The 26,766-nt window shown below is 37.8% G+C and overlaps 1 protein-coding gene across 1 annotated transcript in view; it reads right to left on the minus strand.

The window, feature by feature from the left end:
- LOC306648404 (alpha-ketoglutarate-dependent dioxygenase FTO) overlaps positions 1–26,766 on the minus strand; it is a 217,569-nt gene that overhangs the window by 34,040 nt on the left and 156,763 nt on the right. Inside the window, exons 5-7 of the mRNA XM_079118534.1 lie at positions 20,848–20,927; positions 14,081–14,224; positions 6,634–6,753 (exon numbers count right to left, since the gene is read on the minus strand). Of these exons, the coding sequence (XP_078974660.1) occupies positions 6,634–6,753; positions 14,081–14,224; positions 20,848–20,927 (344 nt within the window). The remainder of the gene's footprint in view (positions 1–6,633; positions 6,754–14,080; positions 14,225–20,847; positions 20,928–26,766) is intronic.

Genomic DNA, 26,766 nt, shown 5'->3' on the forward strand with positions numbered 1-26,766 from the left:
CCAAAATAAATTCCAGCAGCCTTGGGGGCTGCAAGAGCACCCAGGGGAAAGTAAGAGGATTTGCACACCTTTTACATCAATTTGAATTTCAGAGTAGTTTAAAACACGTAAAACAAGAGAATTCATCTATTTCTTTTCAACATGGAGAACGTGTAAAATGTATAGGGGGGTGTATGTGTGCGTGCGTATGCTTAATGAAGACTGGCAAAATTTAACCAAATCCTATGAAATCAAGGCTAATATCAAAACTGCATTTGTTGGTTCAGTTTTTCTCTCCACATACTAACAAGAGTTAAGAGAGGTGGCAAGGTTTTCACTTGGAATTTCCTTACTCCTGTGGCTTTGTCTCACCATCTTCAGCGTTGTTAGTCTCATTCCTGTTGTGTGCAGAATAGAGGCAGCTGAATGATCCTCTGAACATTCCTGGGATATACCAGGCACATTCTAATACTGCGTACCAACAAAGCTCAACTCACATGGCTCATGTAAGGGTTAAAAACAGAAAGTCCTACCCACTGGTTTGCTCTGATGTTCTTGGAGATATTGTCACCGGATGTATCCTCAGTAGAATTCTATTCAACACCTCTGTCTTTAAGTACAAAGCTGTAGGCTGTAGCAGCTTTAAGAAACATAAGTATCCCTTTTTTCTGCTGCACAGTATCTGTGTGTGAAATTCTCTAAAGGGGTTTAAGTATTTACCCTGAACACTATCAGACAGTTTCTAAAATTTTCCTTATCCAGTTGCAAAAACACTTCAAAGAGAATCATAAACACAGTCCTTTGTGCTTTCCATGCACATTCTGTTTTTGAGGCTTAAGCCTGAATTCTTTTGGAATTGTAATTTTTCCCCCAAAAAAGACAGGATACACAACATTTTAAAAAATTCACTACTAAATCTGCAGCAACTAAGCAGGAAAAATGGAAAAATCTGAAATTCAGAAGGCAATCAAAGAAGTTTAGCAAAACTTGCTAGAAATTAATTGCTTAATTACATGCCAAAATCCATTCCCCCCAAGATATTTTACTTTTAAAACAATAATATGGCTGTGGGGAATTGCAGTGGGTGGGTGAGCAGGGAGAATGGAAAGAACTAACCTTCAGCAAACACGTTCGGGATAACCAAAAATGCAATCCAAAGATTTTAAGCTATTATGGCTGAAAGTGACTTTTCTTTTTTCCAAATTTCCAAAGCTAAACACAGAGTCCCTAAAATATCGTGCTTCAGAATTTGAATTATTGGGTGCTTATAGCTGGTTAACCTGCCTCGCCTCTGTGTTTATCTTGAGTCACTCAGAACTGTCCCCATCAAAAAAGGGAGAAGGGAATTTAAATCCTAATTTGAAACCACCAGACATCTCACATCAGATCCTAAATTATTATAATATACTCTGCTTCTAAATCAGAAATGCTAACCCTGAAAAATGGAAGACAGGATTATGTTAGCCCATGTAACTTACTACATTAATGGGAAGGGGAAATACATACATATATCCTATATAAACATAATAGATTATATGTGCTGTTTTCACCATTCACATGAGCCAATAAAGTAATATTCATATTTTATCACTTTTTTATCCTCATACTTTCCAATATCTTTAATCTAGAAAAAAAGTTCAAAATGAAATTAGCTAATTGAACTATTACACAATAGTACAATACCAATTACAATAATAAATACCAAAAAACTCAGTATATTTTTCAGTATGTGAAAAAGCAGCCTTGTTCCTATAATCAGTTCTGAGGATCTAATCCAAATCACTGCTTCATTAACCTCTCCCCAAACCGGCTCCATCATTTCCCGCAACAGCACAACCGACGCTGAGGCGATCCACATCCGCACAGCAACAACAAGCCTCCTGGAATGAGCCTCCCTGAGATGATTTACTCAGGCTAAAATGACAGGAAAGAGGCATGACTCATCTTGAAATTAAAGTATTATAAATACCTTGTCAGGGACAACCTTTACATTCTTAAGTACATTTCTCTCTTAAAACTTTAACAACAAGAAACTGGTTACATTATTAAATAAAACACCTACTCATTTTCCACGTCTCTCTGCTCTCCTGTGCCAAATTTTAACACAAATGGGCGGAATTAAATGTAGCCTATAGCTTACCTAACATAATTATATGTTGTGTTTTACACAGTTTCAAAACGGATACATTAAAATAATCCAGTCTTGGCTCCCACCCACTGAAGTCAATAAAGGTTATTAAGGCCAACTGCCATATAAACGTACCACGATGCCAGCACAAGGAACTGTCAGGACAGGAAATGGGATTCAAAACATTCAAAATGATCAGGATCTACTTTCTCTTCGAAGAGGAAAAGCAATGAAAAACGCATGAAGAAATTTCTCTCCAGCATATAAATCATCTGTATTCTTGAAAATGTTTACTCTGGAAACTATTCTAGAATATTTCCACTGGATTAGAATAAATAGGGTTTTTTTTTTTTTTTTTTTAAGGTCAAAAGGAAATGAATAAATGTCATCAATTTAGAGGATTTCACACCTAGCATTCTTTTCAGGGTTACTGTGAATTTGATAGTGTTAAAACATTTTTATAGGTAAAATAAATGTCAGTTTTGCAAAGAGCGATACCAGACCCTGAGAGACAAATGGCCTATCCATTGAATCTCTGGCTACAGCAAGACTTCCTCACCTCACAGGAGATTTCAGCTTTTCATATTCCTCTTTACCCAGAAAGCAAAGCTTATACAGTTTCTTTCAAATGGTAACTCTCTCTTATCCTGAAGAGTCTCTTCATAATACAATAATCTTGGGTGGGAGGTAGTAGGTTGGCTCAAAAATAAAATAAAATACAAATATTTGAATAGCGTGAGAGTGTTCTAACACTTCTTGCATGGGGCACAAAGGTGGGGGTAAAGGCTCGGCTGAATTCCTGGGTTGTAAGGAAGGGTTACGTAGCTTTGGGCTTAATGGCTCATAAATTCATGAGGTAATATTCAGGGAAAGTGATATTTTATCAGAATGTCATTCAAATGTAAGGTTTAACATTTACATCACAAGAGCATGCACAGAGTAAAACTATCCTACGGGAGAGAAATGGCATGAATAAATAGTGCGATAAAAGTGGTGCTTGCTGGGGCAAGGAATGGGAAGTAGAGGCTGGGGGAGTTTTAGAGACAGCTGACTAAACTTTTTGAAATATGCGACTGGTTATGACATGTGAAGCAATTACCATTAATGGAAGAAAAGCTATTTCAAAGCTCATTTTCCATTCTTCTATATCCTTCCTGAAACTACACCTCCCAACCACAAAGAGAAAAAAAGAATACAAAGACAGAAAGAAATTACAACATAAGTCTCTTCCCTGGTACAAGGGCCGTCAAAGGTTGCTTTACTCATAAGCAAAAGGGGAAAAGTAAAGCACACATTGCCTGAGGTTTTTTATTTTATTTTCTCACCAAAAGAGATCGATGTTATGTTGCAGAACAGACAAAATGCATTGATTAAAGAAATTCTTCCACAACACACACATAGATTTTACAATTCAAAAAGAGCATAAAGATAACAAAGAATTATTTGTCTAAAATGATAATAATTTTAAGTAGTATATTCCCTGGAAGCAAAGTGAGTACATTCAGAAATGTCGTTTAGATTAAGTCTAATTCTATAGAATCCAAATGTGCACCAAACACTGCACTTTTTATGTTAAATTGCTGTTGAATTTGTTAACCCACAACTGATTTCCTGTGTTATGGAATCTTGGAGATTACAGCTAACTTGAAGCAACAGGGATAATTCTTGACAGTTAATGGTACATTTGTATGCGTTTTCCTGAAAGGCCAGCATCTTGGGGGCCTCAAAATGGCAGCTCAACATTGCCCCCTACTGCTTGCAACAGGAAAAAAAAAAAAAAAAAAAAAGGAGGTGGGCTGATAGAGAGTAGGAATCTAACCAGCTAGGGCCAATTCCACCCCAGTACAACAAATACCAGATGGCAGTGCACTAAAAGAGCCACAGAGCCCTAGACCTTTCCAATGATTATTCTCTTCTGTCTCTTCCAATAGCAAAAATAAATTATTATGAATTTGTTAAAAGTCATTTTGAAAGGCTTGAAGCAGTGCTTAAATTTAATTTAGAAGGACTATCCCTTTTATCTTGGCCCAAACCTTCACTTTGCTGATAATGATCATCCTGAGGCTTGCAGAGAAGAGGCACCAGGCCATTGATTTCCTGCAGCACACTTAGGAATGCCACACCAACTGAAAGGAAACTAGCTCTGGAAAATCCCCAGGGTTGCTATTTCTTTTAGCATTTTTTTTACATGAGAGCTATAAAATAAATAGAAGATACTTCTTCTAACTAATATACCAGCACCACCAAATACACACACACACACACACACACACACATATCCTATATATGTATATATATTTTTTACACACACATATATCTTTTAAATGAATTTATAGTGAACATCACTGGTATGATCAAAGATCAAAGATTTTACCTAACAAAAATAATCTAAAAAATTATTTTTACAAAATCAGTGAGTTCCTCTCTTGTTTTCTTACTCTTAACATTTTCAAATTACAACTTCGAAGTCAAGCTAATGTGTTAGAATAAAGGCTTACCAGGTAAAGATATATTTTTTTGTCTTTTATTCTTTTTATAATTTTTTTTAGTTGTTGATGGACACAGTACCTTTATTTTATTTATTTATTTATTTTTATGTGGTACAAAGGATCAAACTCAGGGTCCCATCCATGCTAGGCAAGCACTCTATAATTGAGCTACAACTCCAACCCTGGTAAAGATAATTTAAACTCATACGTAAATAGATGAAATCTGAATTATACAATGGGAGTTTTAAAAAGGAGATTCCCTGAAACTGAAGCTGCATACGTCCCATAAAGAGGGCACGCCCTTAGCCAGGCTTCATTTAGAAACAGAACTAACTACGGAAATGAAGGTAAGGACCTTTTATCACCTCCAACTCAGTATTGCACTGATTCAGGTCTTTGGAGAAATAATTTTTTGTGATATTATTACTACACTAAAAGAAGAATTATAACATTCCTTCCCCAGACGCAGATCCATAAAAAAGCCATGGTTTAAAGACTTGAAGAGATGTATAGAAGGCGGGCCTTCTGGATTCTGACCCGATCTTTAAAACTGGGGCTTTCAGGGTTGCGACTTGATATTTTCATTATTATAAAATAGGGATTTGGGTAGAGTCTCTTAACTGTTCTTATCACGACACTAACAATAATCAAGAAGGTGGAGGAAATTCGGTGGGGATGGAGAGATTTATAGCATGGATCATGATGACAGTTTCATGGATATATTTATCTCCAAACTTATCAGATTGTTTACATTGAATATGCACAGATTTTTTAGGTCAATCCTACTTCAATAAAGCAGTAAGAAATTAAAATAGGGATTAGCAATGGCTATCCATTTCTGCAGATTAGTTCGTTATTTTCAGCACATTACAAATTTCGTGCAGTGGTACTCTGTCCAGAATTTAGCAGGCTTTTATCACTTTCCCACTACATTTCGAATTCAACTGTTTGAAGCAGAACAGTGAAGACAGTGAAGGGCAAAGACCTTAGAGCCAGCCTTCTTCAGTTCAAATCCCAGCCCACCCACCTATTAGCCATGGGGCCCTGGGAAAGTTATTTAAGCCCATTGGGCTTTAGTCTCCTCGTGCGTAAAAATGGAAGAAAATAATACCTACCTTATGTATGTGGTTGTCTTATAGGTTAAATAAGCTATAGAGAAACACGGAGGTAGTGTCTGGTACTTAACAAGTACCATCCAAGTGTCTGCTATGATTAGAGCTATTTAAATGAAGACTTAATTAAGGGGCTTCAACTTGCCTTCCAGCTGTTTCCTACCACGCCCTGTATTCCTTGCTCACTTCTTCATTTCTGATCTCCTTCCTACAGTTCCAGGTGTCTAATGCTCCTCCCCAGTGCCCTACCCCATCTCTCTCCTCCCCATCCAAGGTTCCCAAAAGTCACATCTGTAGTTTCCAAACAGTCCTAGCTCCAGTGGCCGGAATTTAACACTCCCTTGTCTGGGCTGTGGTTTTAGTTTTATAAACTCTATTATAGAATCTCATTTTTGCTAATGTAATACCTAATGACATTCTATGTCTCTCTCCTTGTTAAACACTTGGATCACAGTGGCTAGAAGCACCAGCTCTGGAGCCAGCCTGCCTGGGCTTCAATCTTGCTCTGCCACTTACCCAGGGACCTTGAGAGGCAATTCTCTGAGCCTCGGCTTTCACAGCTATAAATTAAGGCTCATAACGGTTTCTACATCACCTAACATTGTAAGCATTTTTAAAGTTGGTATGGGGAAAACCCTTAGAATAGTGCCTGATGTTAAAAATGCAGATGAACTTCAGATGCAGTTGCTGTCACTGCTTCCCAGCACATACCTGGCGCAGCGCCTTCGATGGAGAACATGCTCAATCCATAAATGTTCACTGAGCTAAAGTTGTAAGAACAAAACCCTGGCTGTCCCATTATCTCACCAAGAATAATCTAACTCAATGATTTGGAATGATTAGATAGGCACTGGCCTATGTAAATTAGAGAGCTCGGGATATGCACGCAAAATTCAAGGCCACGGGGTCCAGACCCGCCACTTACCACGTTCTCCATCTTCTTCCACTGCCCCTCCAGGTTCGCCATGGGTTCGCACCACCAGTCGGTGCACTTTTTGTATCGACTGCCTTGAAACCAAAACTGTCTCAGCCACTCAAACTCGACCTGTGGACCAGAAAGAGAAGGTGGCAGTTACAATGTCCTTATAATGGACAAACAAGGACAGTGACTTCCTCTGGTCACTTAAAAGCCATATGGTGAGAAAATGTGAGAAAAGCTCAGCCTAGCCATTCCCAATATAACCTGGTATCTCCAGAGTGTTTCTCCAAAGCCAAGAAGAGAGCAGTCTTAAGGCTGAAGTCCCCTCAGGACCACAGCTCAGCTCAGGCCAGAGAGGGCTTTTCAATCACATTTGTTAGTTAGATACTGAGGATACTTGGTATTTATCAAATACTAATATTAATTTATCTGTTAGTATTTATCTAATACTAATAAATTTATTAGTCATATACTTACAGTGAGGAAACCATAAGTCAATCAACAACAAATACTGAGATGCTAAAGTATAAGCAATCTGCACTGTGGACAGGAAAGACATAATCAAAATGAAATGTTCTTGCTAAAACATGTTTATTAAAGACACAGGCACATCTTAGCAGTGTCAACTGTAAGTTTCTTAGATTTAAATAGAGAGCTTTCCTATGGGCTAGTAGAAATTGGTGGTAATCTCAGCCCATATAACCAAACAGCACAAAATTAACTATCTAGGGGGCTGGGACTGTAGCTCAGTGGTAGAGCACTTGCCTAGCACATGTGAGGCCTTGGGTTCAATCCTCTACACCACATTAAAAAAATAAATAAATAAAAATAAAGGCATTGTATCTACCTACAACTAAAAGACATTTTTTCAAAAATTAACTACAGAGCCATTCAAATTGGAATGCCATTCAAATTGCCACTTGTCAACTCAGTAAGGCTAATGGGCAACAGGTAAAGAATGTCAAAGATACCAAAAATTTATGTCCCCTCCGATGAACCTACTATAGTGAACTTTATTGTTGGCCACCTTCACGTTCTTCCTTCTAATCCAGCAGGACCTTGCTATCCTTGGTAATCCACCATCATCCCTTCCCCAGGCTCAGTCCATGTGATCTAGGTAGGGCTCTGCCACCAACACTCAGGGTAGAACCGGCAACCCAAGTCTAAGCCAATTAGTTCACCGCAGTTCTCTAGTCACAGAATTGGGATTGGGGAAGAATAATTACATGTCCAATCAGAACTGTCAGAAGATATAGGAAGAAGACTCCACAGTCATCCTGCCTTCAAAAGAAATGGGTGGGTTTGAACCAGCACAGTAGGAGATGGCTACAAGATGAAAAGAGAAAAACCAGGTCCTGGTAACATCAACTGACCCTTGATCAAGCCATTCCTAAAGATGTAAGCCAATTCAGGTTCACTCTTCTTTCCCTTACAACTGAAATAATCCAACATATATAGATGAGAGGCTGAGTAACACTTTGGAAGCTCAAGAAATCATTTCCGGTCCATTCTCCAAGTCTTCTAGCACCCACCTTCATCTTGAAAATCAAATTGTACCATCAAAGTATAACACCATTTAATCTAAAAAATTTCTACCTCCTCTCTAAAGAAATGTGCAGCAATCACAGTTTAGTGCAGAATTGTCTGGTTTTGCTATGGTGATTGTGTTCCATGTACAGGTGCCCAGCCATTACAATTGTCACCTGTTACCACAAAGAATTTTTTGTTTGTTTGTTCATCCACATTGAACTTTCATGAAGCAAACAAAAGCAACTTGTGAAGGTTGAACAATGGCAAAAATGGTTCAAACGAGTAACCAGAGAACACCAAGGCATACGAAAAGATTTTAGTTTACATTAACTAAATGTTTGTTTAATATGTACGACTGATTTCAGTTAAAGCTGTTTAAACAAAACAAAAAAGGACTGTAGACAATATTAAGACAACAGTTGCTACACCTAATGTGTGGCACTGAAAGACAGTGGTTAACAGAGTGAACTTGAGTGCTTTGAAAGGAGAAAGAATATAAACATAGTTCAACTTCAGTGAAGATACAAGTTTAACAACATTTATTACAAGGAGAAAAATGAGCTCTTTTTAAAGAGTTTCACATGAAATTTGTTCACACTATCGGAAAGGCCTGTCAGCAACGTACCAAGCCCTGTGTGGGGAGAGCTGCCGAGGGCTTCCAGCCTTTGGGCTGGTTATTTCCACTGAAGAGGACAGACCTTGGCAACCACAGTATCCCAGGAAATCAAACATATTGTCACATGTAATTAGTTGATGAATTAAAGCTCGGAAGCAAGGAGAAGGACCTATCAGGCCTCTCCGCCACTAGACAAGAGAGTGAGGAAAAAGGCTCGCCCCTTTTACTAGATAGTGCCTTCATCTTCCTCTCATTTACCCAGCTGTTTTCTGAGGCAGATACTGTCATGGTTAAGAACAAGGAAGGGCTCTAGAGTCAGTTCCTGGCTGGGCTCCACTACAGACTACCTGTGCCATCTGCAAAGTAGGGATAACTACATAAACAACGGCACAGGTCTGTGGTGAGGACTAAATGGGTTCATAATGAATGGTCTACTGTGTGCCAGGTCCTTGCTAGATGCAAAGAACACAAACTAAACAAGGCCCAAGCCCTACAACTTATCGTCGGCAAGTATCGCACAAGCTGATGACATTTTCTGAGCGGGAGAAGTTTCAACATTGATGTCAACTCTGATTCACCCCTTCCCGCTAAGGCCGATGACAGAATTCAACATTGAGGACCTACTCCCAACAGAGCTTTATTCACGATCTGAAGGACTGAGACACGATCTTTGTGGACAGTGAATCCATGGCATGCGTTTTATTCAAGTCCACGACATGACTTTTTCACTTCAATGTTGTGGGTAAAAAAAATTACAGGATTTTAATTGAATGCCACTCTCACCAGATCCCCCACTGCCAAGAGAAGTGATTGCTTTTTTTTTTTTTTTTTTCTTAAAATCATGTGAAGAAGCAAAAAATATTTCCCGTTGATTCAGAGTTTGAGTTTAAAAAAAACATGGTGGGGAGTGGGGACTGGGACTCCTAGCACAGGGGCACAGTGCCTGCCTCGCGTGCTAAGGCCTGCGTGTGAGCCCAGTGTCCCCCTAGACTCTGGGATGGAAAGGGAAGCTGTAGGGCGGACTTCACACAAAAGCAGAGGGTCAGGACTGAGAATACAATGGAAACCTTATCATTTTAGACTAAGAAAAAACCAAAGCTAACCATATTGACTGACTCGTGAACGTTTCTAACCATGACGGGGCAGGGTCTTCAGCCCTCCTCCAGAGTGCAGTCCCCCCAAGGAGCTGAGCTAACAGAGCAGAAATAAGAGACAAGTTGTCAGAGGGCCAACAAACATGGACTGGAGGCCGAGAAACACCCCTGGGTGATGCGGCTCCCTGCAGACGAGAACGGGAGGAGACGACTTCTCAGTTCGGTCTTCTTTATGCTCACAAACCAAACTCCCTCATTTCTGACACGCAATCAGTGAAGAGTCCCTATTATCTACTCTTTTGAGCAATTAAAATACGAAGGAAATCAAAGCTTACAGGCGTCAGAAAGAAGACCGACGGTCGAGAGGCCATGCAGAATCTTGACGGGCTTCTACATCTCCAGAGAAAAATGAAAACATGTTCCCTGCAGATGAAGGCTCAGAGCTGTGACCCCAGCATAGCCCACTTACCTGTACCTGCCTTCTCCGTGAACAGTCAAGAAAGAGACCAACCAAGAAAAGCTTTTCCCCCAGAAATACCCAGAGAAAGAAACAGGATCCATCACCTGCCTGAACCTCTGCCACCGACACTTGGGGAATAGTCAAACTAAAATCATAGTTTCCGGATGCCAGCTGCAACCCCATACAGTCATAAATAATCTCGAGCGCGCCTACAGGTGAGCAAATACCACCACTTTTCTTCTACCACACTTGTTTAGACCGTTGACTGTCGTTCCCTCATGAGATATGTGAACATGACCCTTAGGGCCGATGTCTCACTGTAACAAGTGAAAAAGAGAAAGAAACGAGGCCAAGGAGAGATGCTAAGGTGCCATCTACAAAGAGCACCCTATGAGGACCCTGGCACAACGGCTGTAAGGAAGACGCAGGTCTGACCAGAAGAAAATAAGAACCAAACAAGGCCACCAAGCAGGATATTCTTCCAGGAGAAATCTACTAGAAAGGATTGATTCCACATTTTACTGTTTTTAAGAACGAGAACAGACAATAACACTGAGGAAGATTATGCTTATAAATGAACATGGATCTTTCCCAACCATCTTAAAGTAGAAAAAAAAATATCTAAAACGTACTCAGTTCCTGGACCTACACTTCCCAAATTGCTTAGTTAGAAACCATCCTAGACAAGGAAAACAAGCTGCTCTTAAAGCCAGACAGCCTGAAAGCACACAGCATTTAAAATCATGGGCTTCTTACCCTATTATTAGTCCAGCAAAGGTTCGTGGCTTTGAAGAAAGAGAAAAGCAAATAAGAAGAAACTGAGTAACTATTATGGACATTTGTGCTTTCATTTCACATCAGAACATAGTACAGAGTAAGCATGCAAGTGCTCAAACCCAGGCCAAGCTGTACAGCAAAAGAACAATATCTGCCAAAGTGCCTTGACATGTGGAATCTATTCTTTAGGGAGGAGATGACCTTGAAGAATGAAAGACGGAGGGCAGGGGTAGCACAGACTGGCACACATGATGCTTAGATTCAAGGTCTCTTTCCATTTAATCCCAGGCTAGCCCCGAGGGACTAAGGTTCCTGATACATCTGTGCCCACCTCCCTAACATATACAATGTCAAAAACAGCCAGTCACTTTCTGAAGCAGGTGGATTCAGATTAGTCTATAGTCTACTGTGAGATAAACAGTGTGATTTTACAGATTTTCCTTGTTCACTGATGATAACAAAACATCACAGAGATGAGAAAGGAGAGCAAAACAAAATAGCCTACATGCCTGTTAAAGACAGCCCCCAATCTGCTAATCTGACTCCTAAAATTGTGAGGTCTTTGGAGAAGGAAAGAACTAAATTTCCAGATTAGAATTTTTACACTGGAAATTTTTACAATGGAAAAAGACATGACTTGACTTCCAGATATAATTCACTGAGGCCATCAGTCCCATAAATGTGCATCTTTTCTGCAATTCTAGCTATCAGCAATGTCTCCAGCCAGGACTGATGGTAGGGAAAGTAGGACACTTATTAGGCACAATGAAGAAAAGAAAGTGAGCTTCCCATTGCAAGTGGTTACTATTTCCCTCGAAGGCAGAATTTCTTCGACTTTGGTTCTGAAGATTTTGTCAGTGTTTCACAAAATTTTTAGGATATTAAAAAGATAAATGTCAGCGTGGGTACAGACACTGTTTATCTTCTGTTCCAAACCCTCCAATGACTCCTCACTTTCCTCCAGAATAAAGGAGAGTCCCTGACCTTTTAGGGCCTCCAAGGACCTTTACAATCTGCTGTTCCTCAGTCGCTTGATACTATCTCTGTGACCTCATCTCCTACTGGAAGCCTCGCTCCCTCCACTCGAACTGTCCAACTACTCCATGAACACAGTTTTTTTTTTTTTTTTTAAGGCATAATTTACCCATAAGAAAATTTACTCATTTAAAGTGTACAACTAAATAATTTTTTTTTTTTGCTTTATGAAATCATGTAACTGTTGCCACTGATCTCCTTTCTTAACTGAAGAAAGGAGACCTTAGGTTCAGAGCCTTCCCGAGGCAAAGGTACCTACTAGAATATAATAACATCACTCTTTTTTCAATGGATTTTTTGTTTTTTTGCTACTTTTTTTGACTAGATATGCTGGATTTCCACTTAAAGCAGCAATAAACATTTTCCTTTAACATACTTTTTGTAAAAAGTTAGTTGGCTTACATATCAATGTTTATAGCTGCTCAATTCACAACAGCTAGATTATGGAACCAACCCAGATGCCCTTCAATTGATGAATGGATAAAAAAAGCTGTGGTATGTATACACAGAGGAATGCTATTCAGCCATAAAAAAGAATAAAATTATGACATTCACCGGTAAATGGATGGAATTGGAGAATATCATGTTATGTGAATGAAATAAGCCAAACCCAAAAAACCAAAGGTTGAATGTTTTCTCTGATAAGTGGATGGTGATATATAACTTGGGGGGTAAGCAGGGGATAAGAGAAGAATGGAGGAACTTTGGATTGTGTAGAGGGAAATGGGGTGGGAGGGGTGTGGGAAGGAAAAATAGTAGACTGAGACAGACAGTATTACCCTATGTAACATATGATTACACGAATGGTGTGAATCTATATTGTGTACAACCATGGAAATGAAAAGTTGTACCCCATCTGTGTACAATGAATCAAAATGCAGTCTGTAAAAATAAATAAATAAATAAACATTGGGAGAACAATGCAAAAAAAATTAGTTGGCTTAAAGAAAACTACTAAACAGTTAACAATATATGTAGGCCAAAAATAAAGCAAAAGTTACAAAAATATGAACAAGAATAGTAAATTGATGAAACATGAACTCATGCAATCAAGACCTGAGGGTCTGATGGGCTGCAGAAATGCATCTAATTGCATAAATGAAAGGCAAGGCATGGTCACTTGCTACTAGAGACACCGCAGTCCTTGATGGGCTGAGTCTCTTATACTTCTGCATGTGTGTGAGCAAGTCACTGACTGCCCTGCATTTCAGATGCTCATTGCTAGAATGCTCTATGGTGAAAGGCCTTGGAAGACAAGGACAGCTTCTCCCTTGAGAACAGGGGGCAGGGCTGCTCATAGGCTTGGCAAGTGAGACACTGTCTTCATCCGGAGCTAAGAGCAAGCCTGCTTACCCACCAGAAGAAAGGCCGGTTCCCTTAGTGGGACCTTACTCTCTTACAATGCAGCTCCTCCCAATATACATATTATCCGGCCCACTTTGCATCATGCTATGGAAATAAGAGGCTTAGAGAACGCTGTAGTCTGAATGCTGCTGTTCCCCCTGGAATTCTTACGTTGAAATCCTAACCCCCAAGGTGACGGTATTAAGAGGTGGCCCTTGGGGAGGTGAAAACTCCGGCGGGCTGAGCTCTCATGAATGCATATAGGGCCCCTACAAAACATGATCAAGGGGACTTGTTTGTCCCTTTCACCATATAAAGACACAGTGAGATGGGACCATCCTCACCAGACACCAAAACTGCCAGTACCTTGATCTGGGACTCCCCAGCCCCCACACTGTGGGGATAAATGACTGTGGCTTAGAAGCTACCCTGTCTATTGGATTTTGCCCAAAGACAAAGAAAAGGACGAAAAGGACTGCCACTGTTGTAATAACCCGTACCTTCACCTCTGACTCCAGAGTCTGCTGTCTTAGAACAGCATGAAATTGTGGCAGATTAACTTGTTAGTTTGCATCTCAGACTCTTGAAAGTGCTCACCTCATTGTGAATTTCTTCCCCTTGTTTCAAAACTGCAGGTTCAAAGGATTTCAAAGAGACATCACCATTGTCCATGTCCTCACGGATATTCTGCAAAGCCACCTGGCAGCGCTGTAAAATATAATCCAAGGTTCCCGTCGAGCACTGCCAAGACAGAACAAGCAATGAAGATTTATGAGAGAAGTCCACGTTTACCATGGCACTCTTCCTAGAACTGTAAGTATCTATCTCTTTTCTGTGCATTCATCTGTCATCCCCATAATCCTTCACTCAAGAGTTAATACAGTGACCTGCTCACAGGGTCCCATGCTGCCAGCATGGCCTTGCCCAGGCCACTCAGTTTACAGGTTTTCTTTTATTACGTGGGTCTCCTCTCTCTAACCAAGCAGTAAGTATCCTGAGACTAAGAACTTCTGTATACACATATTTTTTTCTAAATGTACCATAGCATCTAGAAGTGAGTCCTAAATGTGGGATAAAAGCAATAATTATTGAACAAATAACTACTTAATCAAGAAGTCAACGACATTGATTTTATCTCAAGTGTCATGAATCTAACAATGGGAAAGAAAGGTAGCCAGACTGTAAAACTGATTCAAAAACATGAAATAGAATAGTTATGGCAGGAAGAAAATGAACTTGTAAATACAAGGCAAAGGACTTTATTTCCCTTTCTACCAAAACCATATACTAAGCAGTTGAGGTCCTTAGTAGAACAGATTCAAATAAAGGAGAATATGTGGTTCATATCCTCAAAGCACATTCAAAGGCAGAACTTAGTACTTGGGTATCAGCAAGGATACAGATAATGAGTTCATCCCTGAGTCTAATGGAACAAAACAGAGGTCAAACGGACAAACTCCTTTGAATGATCATATGTCAGAAAAGAAGAGGATGCAGATGGAGCATGCATCCATTTGTTTCAATAATGAAAGGATTTCCTACAATGACAGAAAGCAAGCTATATATATCTGTTAGACACAATGAGGGAAATGTATCCCCAAAATATTTTTATTTTTGTATTTATAATTTAAACTGAACCCTTGGAAATAACCTTGAAGGCTAATCTTCTGGTATAAATATTCTCTGCACAGTTACTGCCATTTTAAATAATATGACATGGACAAGCCTGGGAAAAAGTTTCAGAGCCAAAAAAAACAGAAGCTTGACTAATATGTATTTTAATATGATGACCCCAGAGTGCTGAGAGCACCAAGGGCAGGCAGCTCCAATTTGCTACAAAGAAAAAACTAAGAATAGAGGTGAATTACCACTCACTCTTATCCCAAGGCGACTTCTACCTTCACTTGCCCGAGTATACGGTGACCAACATAAAGGGTTATGAACTGCATGGCCATTTATCATAGCCAAAGATTGGAAATGATCTAAATTTTCCATCAAAAGGGAACCAGTGAAATGAACTATGATATAAACTTATTTGCAATCCCCCCAATAAAAAAGGAGGGGGAAGGAAATTTCTTCCTCCTGGGTACAAAGAGTTTTACTTGGTATAAAGAACTTATGATCAGACCTGGAGAGGTTACTGGGTTTTCATTCTTTTTTTTTTTTTTTTTTTTTTTGCCACAACTTTATAGAAATATAATTCATATATATGATTGTGAAATACAACTCACACATATAAAATTTTATATATTCACATATATAAAATTCAACTATTTGAAGCATACAATTCCATTTTAAAATATGTTCACAGAGTTGTGTGACCATCACTACAATTAATTTTGTTCTTTCTCTTTCCACATATTTTATTAGTGCATTATAGTTGTATATAATGATGGGATTTATTGCTATATATTTACAGATACATATAGTATACCATTATAATTTGGCCAATATCACTTCCCAGCACTCCCTCCCTCCCATTCCCTGGTCCCTTTCCTCTACTGATCTCCTTTGAATGTTACAATTAGTTTTAGAATAATTTTATTACATCAAAATGAAACCCTATGCTGTTTAGTAGTCACTCTCTTCTATTTCTACCAAACTTTTCAGCCCTAGGCAACCACCAGTCAACTTTCTAGGTCCATATATATTCCTATACAGGACATTTCATGTAAGCAAAATCATATAACATTGTGATCTTTATGTCTGGCTTCTTATATTTGGCACATTTCCGTGGTTCATCCATGTTGCTGTATCAGTATTTTATTCCTTTGTATTGCTAAATAATACCTGATTGTATGGATGGGCCACATTTGTTTATCCATTCATTAAGGGGTGAAACTCTGGGCTGTGTCCACTTTTTGGCTGTTATGAATCAAGCTACTATGAACATTCATAGACAAGTTTTCATTTCTCTTGGATATCTATCTAGGCATGGAATTTCTGGGCCTTAGGGTAAACTTTGTATTTAATCTTCCAGTAGTGCATGAGGTTCCTCTTGATTGTTAATATATTTTTATTCTTTTTTTTTTTTTTTTGCTGGGGATTGAACCCAGGGCATTGTGCTTGCTAGGCAAGCACTCTACCAACTGAGCTATCTCCCCAGCCCCGATTGTTAATATATTTTTTGCCACAGTCATCCTACTGGGGGTGAAGGGGTATCTCATCATAGTTTCTATTCGCATTTCTCCAATGACTAATGATGTGCATTTTTCACATGCTTATTTGGCCATTTGTATACCTTCTTTAGGAGATGCCTATCTAGATCATTCACCATTTTAAACAGTATTCTCCTTTTTAATTGCTGAGTTTTAAGAATTCTTTATATATGCTAAATATAAGTACCTTACAAGATATATGGTCTTCAAATATTTTCTCTTTTCCTATGGGTAGTCTTTTCACTTTCTTGTTGTACTCTGAAGCACAAAAATTTTAAACTTTCATACAATTCAATTTTTCTATTTTTTTTTTCTGGGCTATTTATGCTTTTGGTGTCCTACGTAAAAAGCCTTACCTACATCAAGATAAGAATTACATGTTAATGAGTAATTATCAGGAGGTTTTTGAAACACAACAAAAAGAACAGAATGCTGGACAGGGTGGGCTGCCATTTGTGTGTGTGTGTGTGTGTGTGTGTGTGTGTGTGTGTGTGTGTGTACACACGCGCATATTTTATTAATTAAAAGACAACAAACACCTGATAACACTGGTTGTTTTGGGGAAGGGGAGCTAGCTGACTTGATGAAAAGAGACTTTAACTGCCATAACTTTAGGTAACTTTTGAATTTTGACCCATTTGAGTACCTACTCAAAAAATAATTACATATAAAATTTAAATTAAAAAAGAGACATTCTGTGTTGAATCCCAAGCATATTCTGACTCAAATAGAAAAAACTAAAGTCAAATTAAGGTCAAGAGTCAAAAGAAATAATCTACTCATATACAACCAGAACAGATTTCTTCTCTGACGAACAAAAATGAATTTCCGAATACCATTCCTGTAGACGATCTACTTTCATGAAAACAGAAGAGAGACCAGCAGCGAAGAGAAAGGGGATTGAGAAGAGGAGGAAAAGAAGAGGTACGGGGGAGTGAACCTGACCAAATTATGTTATGTGCACATGTAACCATGCCACAATGAAGCCCCTATTCTGTATGATTATTATATGCCAATAAAAATAAAAGAAAGAAAACAGGCAGTTCAAAAACATTAAAAAAAGTTGAATAACTCTGAGGAATACATCAAATGAATAGCTATCTTTGTATAACATTTGATTTATGGATTCAGTTATTATGCATAGTTGTATTAAATACATTATTAATGGATTATATAAATAATAGATTAATTTAGGAAAAGAAGACAATCTGTTTTCTACATATTGTGAATACACAGAAAACAGCAAATGATTTTGTTTGGCACAGATAAGACATAATGTTAATATGTAAGGAGAGGACATTTGTAGACTCAGGGAGGGAAATAAAGTTGTGTGAATTTTTCCCCTCTTCTAATGAGGAAAACAATAGTGTAACTTCAACACTGGGGGGGGGGGGGGGATCCCTTTTCCTAATATTAGAAACAATAATTTAAATAAAACCAACATTTTTAAATAAGATAAAATCATTCCCACCACCTTAGCCCTTTTAATTTGTTATTGTGGTTCTTTGTCCATAAATGGTCAAAATCAATGTAGACATATTAATGTGCACCTTATTTCTCACTGTTTAACACAGGTATTCAAAATTCCCATTTGCAATGTTATTAATTAAGGTGAATTTCAACAATTTAATTAACTAAGGATCTGTCCATTTTCACTAGTACTGGTTATGCTGGATAAACCTCTTTAGAGATCTAATTCTATTGAAATATTTCCTATGTTTGATTCCCAAAAATAGTGTTATGAGATCAAAGATATGAATATTTTGTTTTGTTCCATGCTAATCTTCTCTGTATCATTCTGATTTTATGTTACTGAAGGACAAGACATGAATATTCTTATGATGTCTAACACATATTCCCATATAGCTTCACAAAAAGTAAACCAATCAGAAAAGCTACCAGAACATGAACATATCCATTTCACTTGTAATTTTACCAGCACCAAATACTAGTATTTTTTACTTTTGATAGTAATATTTAGGTAGAAATAAAAACCTAAAACAGTGATTAAAAAAAAATACTTTTAATTTTAAGGTAAGTTTTAAAGCCTGTTTATAAAGGATCATCTGTAATAGAGGTGAGCACAATTTCTCCACTCCTTTGGTATTAGGGATTGAACTCATGGGCATTCCACAACATTCCCAGTCCTTTTTAATTTTTTGTTTTGGACAGGATCTCACTAATTTGCCCAGGCTGGTCTTGAATTTGTGATCCTCCTGCCTCAGCCTCCCAAACTGCTGGGACTATGGAGTGAGAACCACTGTGCGTGGCCATACTTTTTCTTAAAAGACTAAACAATAAACATTTAGGCTGGTAGGCCACAAAGTCTGTATTGTAGCTACTCAGCTCTGCCATTGTATAATATGAAACAATATGTAACAATATGTAAACAATATTCATGAACAATATGTAAACAAATGAATGTGGCTGTATCCAATAAAACTTTATTTACTAAAGTAGCCCTCTGGCCCATAGGCTGGTTTTCTGACTGCTAATACAGAAACCAAGATATTCATATAATTCACATTATACATGTCTGATAGTAAAATATCATATAGCTTGAACTAAAACAGGGAATATAAAAATCATAGATTTAGGGTGATGTTTTTCTCCCAACAGAATCACTATATACATTCCCCTCTTTATTTAATTAGTGCTAAAATTTGGTCTAAAATTAGAAGATATAAACATAACCATGATTAATCTGAAAAAGCTAAGTCTCAGGATATTTTGAAAGTAACTAATGACAGTATGAAATTGGTCCATGTGAACAAAGGCATCAAGGCTGGGGTCGGGGTACTTTCCAAACTATGCCAAAGGGCTCTTTGCAGGAGCGTCTCTGTGTGTGTATTTATGGCAGAGGGTCGGGTAAAAAGCTTCTTGTTCTCTCCCAAGTTTACTTCCACATTTCCATTTGTCTGCTGGACCTTTCCACTTGGAAGATCCAACTCAGTCTGTTCAAAACTCAACCAATTATTTTCTTCCCCACATGTCTAGACGCCCCCTGTCCCTGGGTGTCACTGCAGTAGTCCATTCTTATTTCCCTCTAGCCATTTCAGACAGTCAGTTGCCACGTCTCACACTAGGTCTCCTCCTTTATTCATGGGAATTTCTCTTTTTCACTGCTGCCACTACCACAGTTCAGACCCTGACAGGTTTTAAGCAATGTCCCCATCATTTTCATCTTCCTAAAGTTATTACGGATATATCAAAAAAAGTAATCAATAGGCTGCAACTGCCAGCCAACATAAACTGAAACACCTAATCTGCTCTCCAAGACCTTTCACAATCTGGTCTGGTGCCAGAGTCAGCCTTCCCTGCCCCTCCCTTTGGAACCCTGGAATCCACTCTACCATAGCCACTCAGTATTTCCCAAACACCCCCATCCCATCCTAAGAGTCTCACCTTGGTCCTGGCTGATCCCATTAACTATCCTAAAATCTCCTAGATCCCTTCATCCCTACATGTTCAATGCCTTCTGCCCAACTTTGTCACCCTTGTTCCATAGTTCCCTGAAAAGTCAAGCCATAAAGCCAAGCGCAGGCAACAAGCTTAGGTGGGAGGTCAGCTTCTAATCCTCTTATGATTATTCCCCTGCTCTCTAGATAGAGTGACTACTAAGGATTTTCCTCATCACTTAACTTTCCATTCTGAACAAGTCTGATCATCTAACCAGCAGCCATTGCCAAGGGATGGCAGAATTAAGCAATAAAGTCTGGGCTATGAATATATCTGGGGAACTCAGAAATTCCTTGGCACCACTATAAGATTCTCCTAAATTTATATTTGTTTAACCAAATAGTTAAGGGAAATGTAAATTCTCAACCATTTGAACCCGCCACCACTATCACATGCACAAGCACATAAATTCACTCCATTTACTCTGGTCCATCTCCTCCCCTTGACCTTGAAAGATACTACCAACTAAGAAAATCTTGAACTAGCAACACCTGCCAATGGCATTTGCCTTCTCCAAGAAACATAACCCCAAGAAGCAAAACATACTTATCCCATGCTGTGAAAACACTTTAAGCCTGCATCCAATATATCCCAAAGCTAAAAAGGCAAGTAAACAGAGACTAAAGTCAAGTTAGATGGAAACAATTTTTCTATCAAATATTCTTCCAAAGCTCTGTGATAAATTGCTCACTCAACCACTTCTGTCACATCCAATTAAGTGTGAATCACATTTTTATTTACACTTACCTCTGCCACTCGGTGGGTGGAACTAAACCGAGGTTGTGAACCAGCCAAAACACAGTGTTGGTGGGTGGCATTGAGATCATCTGCGGGAAAAATACCAAAAATTCTTTTTAAAACATGTTTACTAGTCAGTATACATTTTCTACTATTTAAGTGAACACAAAGTAAATTGTGAGTACATCATTTAAGGAATAACAGTAACCAAGGAATGAATATTTAGCCTTGTATTCTTAAACTGTTCTTTATAACTAGGACGATGCATATATAGCATTTATATGTATGATCATACATACATGTGTGATACATGTACATATATTATATATTCATACATCCAAAACAGGATACTTCAAGAACAGAAAGAGATGTTATTAGCAATTCCAGGACAAGTATAAAACAGGACTCTCCTCTGCAAACATGACAAATGGTCACCCTACTTACATGTGGTCTTATGAGGCTCACCCATGACAAAGGTTACTATTTATGGACAAAGCTGCTTTCTCTGTCATATGACAGATCTAGGTCCAGCCGTATCTTTAGAATAAGCCAGAATAATAAATTATTTTCTATTATTTGGAAGTGAACATATGAAATCTGCCTCTTTCTTTCTATAATTAAAGTATCAATTTTGCCTTAATAATTTTCCAGGCAACAAACCAACCAACTCAGCATGTTGCCATGTTTGGTTCTCAGAATAGAATTCAAGCCTATGGATTCATGACTCAAGAATGGAATAGATGGTAAATTCATCAGCTGAAGAATACTCCTTAAAAACCACAATCAGTGGGAGAAAAATCAATGGCCAAGTTGTTGCATATTCTGGGAACTAAGGCAAAGCATCTGGCAAAATCTGTAACATCTCTCCTTAGGGCATTACTTCCTCTATTACAAAGAAGAGAGTTGAATAGTATGTTCTCCAACAACATATGACCTCCGAAGTCCTCAACACAGGCCTCTTAGCAAGATAACAACAAAGATAAGACTTGGAAACCAGGCCCCATAAAAAGGACCCCAGGCCCCATACATGTCAGCAAAGTCTATTCATATGACCTCTAAAATTGAGAGGAAAAGCAGAATAACAACCAGAGGACTTTCATTCCATTTACATATTATAGAGTAACAGGGACAGTGCTTACAAACTCTGCCTTAAATAACTACAAAAGAAAGCAAAAATGTGAATCAAATGTTTCTGCCTCTAGAAAACAGGGCAAGACCAAAGCAGCAAATTTGTTAAGGGAGAACATTAGAATAGAAGAACATGCACAGAGAGACAGAGAAGGCAGAGATCTGCAGGAGGGTTTCCTGGTCTTTAGAAGGATCCAACTCATTCACGGGAAAATTTCAGCAGTGTTTAAAAGAATTCAACAAAATCAGGTGCCCAACAAATACAACGTGCTAGCAACCACTGAAAGCAAGAGAGGTGAAGAGGGAAACAGGAGGTTGTGGGGAACTAAATTGATTAAATTATGTTAAGTACATGTTATAGGTTATGTTACAAAGAATCCCACTGTTAAGTATGATTATACATAAAGTACCAATAAAAGCTAAAACAAATTTTTTTAGGTTACAAAAAAATCATTCTCAGCATTCTCAATCTTCTCAAACCTTGCTGCTTATATTAAAATAGATGAAGGGCAAATTTCTCAATCCCCACCTGAAACCACTATTTGCCAAAATACAGCTGGCACCCTGTTACTGACCAGTAAAAGTTTAAATTTAGTGGATTCAATCCACTTACAAAAAGAAATAGAGGGACTGGGGTTGTGGGTCAGTGGTAGAGCATTTGCCTAACATGTGTGAGACACTGGGTTTGATTCTCAGCACAGCATATAAATAAATAAAAATAAAGGTTCATCAACAAATTAAAAAAAATTTAAAAAGAAATAGAGATTTTCACTAAGATGGCATCAATCACACAATAAGTTACCTTATGCCACTAGAAAATAAAAACAACATATACTGAAAAAAAGGAACAGAGTAAAGGAAAAAAAGACACTCAAGTGCATAAGATAAAAACATATCTTTTGCATATAAATATGTCTTCATATATATACATGTATATAATGAAGCTCCTGAAGATTAAATGTATAGTATCTGAAATAAAAATCCTGCTGAATGAGATTAAGAGAAATTTAGACACTGCATAAGAAAAGATCAGTGAACTAGAATACACACAAACACCAACTATCCAAAATTAAGAAACAGAGAGAGTACCAAAAACTAAAAGAACTTTAGTGACCTATAGAACAATATGAAGCATTTAGCGTAAATTAAAATGTAAAATGAGTCCTGAAGGAGAGAAAATGACTAAAAATATTTGTTTTGTAAAAGTGATATCCAAAAAGAATTCCAAATTTGATGAAAACACAAGAATCAAGAGGCTCAGAAAACTTGAAGCAAAATTTTAAAAAGACCAAACTAATATATATCATAATCAAACTCTGATCAGTGATAAAGAAAAATGTTAAACAAAGGATTAAAAAAAGGTACATATTATATCTAGAGGAGAAAAGACTAGAATGATTACAGACTTACTCTCTGTGGACTTAAGACACAGAAGACAATCTAGTGACACATTTAAAGTACTCAAAGAAAACAAATATCAATCTAGAATTGTATCCCAAGTGAAAATATCTGTCCAAAATGAAAGTGAAATAAAAACTTCAGAAAAAAGCTGAAGTAATTTATTTTAGTACACTAGTATTGTAAAAACTGTTTAAAAAAATAATTATTTCTTCAGGCAAAATAAAAGGAACATCTGTATCTGTCCAAAGAATAAAACATATCATAAATAAAAAATAGCATTAAAGATAAATTATTGTTTAAAACCCACATAACAACAATGTATTGTGAGGATAAAACATAAACTAGAAGTAAAATACATGTAAATTGCACAAAGGAGAGAAGAAATGAAAGTCTGCTATTTTAAGATTGTTACACTACAGTATACTAACATTTGAAGGTACACTGTGGTAAATTAAAGATATATAGTGTAAACCTAAGAGTAGTAGTTCTCAAACAGTTTTGTCACTACCACCTCCCCCGTAGTCCCCAAAGGAACTCTGGCAATGTATAGAGAAATATTTCTGTAATAACAACTGAGAAGACTAGAGCTGCTACTGGCATCTTGTGAGTAAAGGCCAAGAATCAAACATGCTACAACTCATAGGACTGCCTGATGAGAACAGTTCTACATCTTATTAAAGAAACAGAATTTGTAGTTAAAAAATCTTCCCACAAAGAAAATTTCAGAGCAAGATGACTTCACTATTGAATTTTAACAAGCACTTAAGAAAAAATAATACCAGATCTACCCTAATTTTTCCAGAAAACAGCAGGAGAATCTCACAAACCATTTTATACAAGAAGTATCTTAGTCACTCAAAATTATTCATGAATCCAAATGTAAGAGGCCAAATCAAATCAAAAAACTTCTAGAACAAGAGAAAATCTGTGATTACATACAACATGACCAACATGATTCTGTTTCTAAGACAGTCTTAAAAAAAAAAAAAAATGTCACAATGGTAGAACACAGATCAGTAGATGAGTTAGGTGTCAGGAAAGGCCAGGAGAGGGAACTGATAGCAAAGGGACATGGGAACTTTCTGGGTACGTTAGGTATTTTCTATATTATGACTGATTTATTTACATTAATCTGGACGTATTTAAAGACATATCATATCACAAAACAACTAATCATACTGTATTAGGGGTTTTTGGTGGTGGTGGTGTTTTATTTTTTGGTTTTTGGTACCAGGGATTGAACTCAGGGGCACTCTACGACTGAGCCACATCCCCAGCCCTAGTTTGTATTTTATTTAGAGGCAGGGTCTCACTAAGTTGCTTAGCCCCGCCGTTGCTAAAGCTCATTTTGAACTTGTGATCCTCCTGTCTCAGTCTCCCAAGGCACTGGGATTACAGGTGTGCACAACCGTGCCCGGCTTGTATAGTTCAAATTGGCAGACATCACTACATGTGAATCATTTACATTAAACTTCAATAAAGCAAATTTAAATATTACCAGGACTTCCCTGTTTCTGATCTGACATATAAGGAACTTGAAAGACATCACTCCAGCCTGACAAGTAAGAAAACAAACTGAAAAATCAACAACTCTTCTAAGATCCATTAGAGAAGTGAGATCATAAGACAAACTGCTGCCCCAAAATATGGCAGAAGACAGTCCAGAAATAGAAAATCACAACTTCACAGAGTAAAAACCAATAAGCAGAAATATCTGTGGGAACCAGTACCAGAGTAGGGAAACCTACACTATAATCACTGAATTGCTAAGATTCAATGAGGACAAACTGAGAGTTAAAAAAAAAATCCAGTGGACTCAGAGACAGGAGGCCCTATGCATTTGCGAGTTTTATCTCCAGAAGTTCTAAGTTCCCACAGTGAATCTGAGAAAAATCTCTTCTTGCTTCCACACCAGGAGAGGAAATTAACCATGCTGAAATATACCAGAACATTCTGCTCTTCTTCATAAGGCCTGCAGTCAAGAGAACCTGTTTTACCAGAACCTAACTTATTAGGGTTTATCAGATTCCAACTGATCTGGGGGAGGAAAATTGCCTAATCCAGCCAACTCTAGCTTTCCATGTGGGAGGATGGAAATACCCAACTTCAGCTCCAACTAGCTTTCTACGTGGAGGAAGGAAAATATATAACTTGATCTTCCACTTGGAATCCTGTCCCAATTAAAAATGGGAAGAAAAATGAGAATTATTTGTAAAATTTCACAGTTCAAAGGTACAGAATCACTAAAAGACCAAGAAATAATCATAACAGCACATACTGTTTCCCTTCCCCACATACCACACCATGACATTACTACAGGCCTATTTACTACAATTCCATTTTATCCAGTATATCATGTCTGCCCATCAAGAAAAATTTATAAGGCATTCTGAAAGGCAAAAAGCACAGCTTGAATAAACTGAGCAAAAATAAGAACCAGAGTCAGCTATGACAGGAATGTTAGAATTATCAGATCATGAATTTTTAAAACTATGCTTAATATGCTAAGGGATCTAAAGGACAAAGTAGACAACATGCAAGAACAGATGGATAATGTAAGCAAGGGGATGGAAATTCCAAGAATCAAAAAGAAATGCTAGAGATCAAAAACATTGTAACAGAAATGAAGAATGCCTTTGATGGGCTCATTAGCAAATAGGACATGGCAGAGGAAAGATCTCTGAGCTTGAGGATATGTTAATAGAAACTTCCAAAACTGAAAATCAAAAACAGACTGAAAATTTAAAAAATAATGGAACAGAATATCCAAGAACAATGGGGCAATTACAAAAAGTGTAATGTATGTACAGTGGGAATACCAGAAGGAAAATACAGGAAGGAATAGGAGAAAATAGAAAGCAATAATTATAACACTTTCCACAAATTAACATTAGATGCCAAACCACAGATCCAGAAGCTCAGAAAACTCCAAGCAAACACCAGTAATGGTAACAACAATAATAATAATACCATATACCTAGGCATTATTCAAACTGAAGAAAATCAAAGATAAAATCTTGACAAAGCCAGAGAGGAAAATAATTTATCCAACAGAGAATAAAGATAAAAATTACAACTGATTTCTCTTCAGAAACCATGCACAACACACAAGAAGAGTAGAAAGTGAGCTGGGTGCAGCAAGGCACACCTGGAGCCCCAGCTACTAAGGAGACTGAGGCAGAAGAACTGCTTAAAAGCACAGGAGTTGGAGACCAGCCTAAGCAACATAGCAAGACCCTGCCTCAAACAGAACAAAGACAAAACCAAAAGAAAAAAAGCGGCATAAAGTGAAATACTTAGTGGTGATTAAAAACAAAAAGAAGCAACCTAGAATTATGTATCCTGTAAAACTATCCTTCAAAACTGAAGAAGAAATAAAGACCCCAGACAAATGCAAAT

This window comes from Sciurus vulgaris (genome assembly GCF_902686455.1).
Source record: "Sciurus vulgaris genome assembly, chromosome: 17".
In the NCBI taxonomy this organism is placed as follows: domain Eukaryota; kingdom Metazoa; phylum Chordata; class Mammalia; order Rodentia; family Sciuridae; genus Sciurus; species Sciurus vulgaris.